This window comes from Teleopsis dalmanni, chromosome 1 (genome assembly GCF_002237135.1).
Source record: "Teleopsis dalmanni isolate 2A chromosome 1, ASM223713v2, whole genome shotgun sequence".
In the NCBI taxonomy this organism is placed as follows: Eukaryota; Metazoa; Arthropoda; class Insecta; order Diptera; family Diopsidae; genus Teleopsis; species Teleopsis dalmanni.
Window position 1 is genome coordinate 112,484,574 of NC_051846.1, and position 2,431 is coordinate 112,487,004.

The following is a 2,431-nucleotide window of genomic DNA, read 5'->3' on the forward strand; positions in this document are numbered from 1 at the left end:
TGTTGTATAATTCAGTAGTATAATTACAACTCTATAATTATTAGTTGTAATACATATTGAATAAATAGATTCAGTCGAAGTCAGGCTGTCATAAGTAAAAGACATATCGTTTTACTTATATACATAAATATATTACTCAGTTGGTTATATAAAATATAACATGGTGTCAGGTGATGAAAAAGAAATAGAAAAAGAAATTAAACATAATAAAATGAGTGGAAATAGTCAAATTTTTGCTACAACGCTACCGCCGTTAAATATAAGGTCAACTAATCTGGCTCAAGAATGGAAAAGTTGGAGCAAGCAGTTCCATATTTTTATGCTTGCAACGAATTTAGAAGAACAACAAGAACGTCGCAAAGTTGCACTTTTACTGCACCACTTGGGGGCAGATTGTATTGACATTTTTAATTCATTTAACATGGATATAGAAGAAGTAAAATTAGAAAATGTGTTAAAAAATTTCAGTGAATACTTTATTCCAAAAGCTAACGTGGCTATGGAACGGTACAAATTCTTTACGCTCCAACAGAACTCAGAAGAAACTATAAGCGAATACGCAACAGCGCTACAAAACTTGAGCACTACATGTGAGTTTAAAGATCTGCGTGAAGATTTGGTTAGAGATGTATTTATTTGTGGCTTATCCCTCAACTTTAAACATATCAAAGAACGTCTTTTGAGTGAAGGTGATATTAAATGGGGTAAAGCGTTGGAAATAGCAAAAAATATTGAAATTGCACGACAAAATGCAACAACAATACTGAAAACAGTAAATGAAAACGTGGTTGCTGGGCTAAAAAAACAAACGGATTGCAAGACCAGAAATTGTGCTTTAGCAGCAGCAACAACAACAGTACCGTAAAAGCCGCTATATAAAAAACGTTTCTGAAGAAACAAAATTATTTGATGACGATTTATTTGTTAGAACAATAAGCAAGTTTGCATAAAATAAATCATGGAATGTTGATGTCAATATAGAAGGCGTAAAAGTGAACTGCCAGATAGATTCTGGAGCGGAAGCATATTTATTGTCGGTATAATATTAAATTAGAAAAATTTTTTAATAATATTAGAACTTTTAGTGAAGAAAAATTACGTATAATAGGAAAAGTTCATGTAGATGTGTTATTTAACATAACAGTATTAGACAAGAGGCTATTTTTCATGTTGTCGATATGCAGTGTAATAATGTTCTGGGTTTAAACGTAGCAGATCAGTTAAATCTAATCAAAATTGTAAACGCAGTAAGTTGTTATAAAAACTAAAAATAAATAGAGTGCCCTTTAGTCTACTTGAACCTTTTAAAAAAGAGTTACAAAGAATGAAAGAATTGAAAGTTATTACTGAAGTCACTGAACCAACTGAGGGGGTTAGTTCAATTGTGTTAGTTACTAAGCAAAATGGCAATATCCGTTAATGCTTAGATCTTCGTAATTTAAATAAAGTTATTGTAAGGCCAAGATTTTCGTTTCCTAATATAGATAAGTGTTGGTAGCAGATGGCTGGTTCAAAAGTTTTCAGCTCTCTGGACGCAAGTTTGGGATTCTGGATAGTGCCCTCGGATGAAAATTCCTCAAAGTTATGTACTTTTAACACTCCTTTCGGTTGATTTAGATTTTCACATCTAACATTTGGAATCAACGCAACACCAGAAATATTCCATGGAAAAATGGTCCGTCTTTTTGGTGCTATTAAAGGAGTTATCATATATTTAGATGATTTCCATATTTATGCGAAATCAATGAACGAGCATAATGACATTTTGTATAAAGTATTGAAGAGAGCAACAGAAGTAGGTCTTCACAAAAGACTAAATCAAAACTTTTTCAAACTAATATAAAATTCATTGGACATGTTTTCAATGAAGATGGTGTTAAACCAGACACTAAAAAAATTAGAGCAATTACGGAATTTCCTACACCCGCTAATAACGAAGATATCCAACGTTTTCTAGGTATGATCAATTATTTAGGATCATTTATTCACAATTTGTCAATAAACAACTTCCATCTTAGAAATTTATTAAAAAATATATTATTTTGGACTGGGATAAAGCTCTAGAGAAAGCATTTAATAATTTAAAAAAAAAATCCCGAAAGCTCCGGTTTTAACATATTTTGATGTTACTAAACAATAACGGAGTGCCATATAAATTATGCGCAAATAGAAAAGGAATTATTTGCTATTCTTTTTGGTTGCACTCGATTTCATCAATGTGTGTACGGTCACAATATTATTGTAGAAACCGACCATAAACCATTAGTATCTCTCTTTAATAAACCTCTACATCAAATACCTTCAAGACTGCAAAGATTTATGCTTAGATTACTAGCATATGATTTAACAGTAATTAATAAACCAGGAAAACATTTATATGTCGCTGATGCATTATCTCGAGCACCTTTAAAGTCTGAATCATTTACAGATA

General features: G+C 31.3%; 1 protein-coding gene across 1 annotated transcript; it reads left to right on the forward strand.

The window, feature by feature from the left end:
- The first annotated feature begins 160 nt into the window (after positions 1 to 160).
- Positions 161 to 865, forward strand: LOC119665578. The gene has a single exon (XM_038074805.1). The coding sequence runs from the start codon at positions 161 to 163 to the stop codon at positions 863 to 865; it is 705 nt and encodes a 234-aa protein (XP_037930733.1).
- The last annotated feature ends 1,566 nt before the right edge of the window (positions 866 to 2,431 follow it).

Excerpts from the sequence above, each read along its gene's own strand:
- LOC119665578 (XM_038074805.1), top strand. The coding sequence starts at position 161 with ATGGTGTCAGGTGATGAAAAAGAAATAGAAAAAGAAATTAAACATAAT.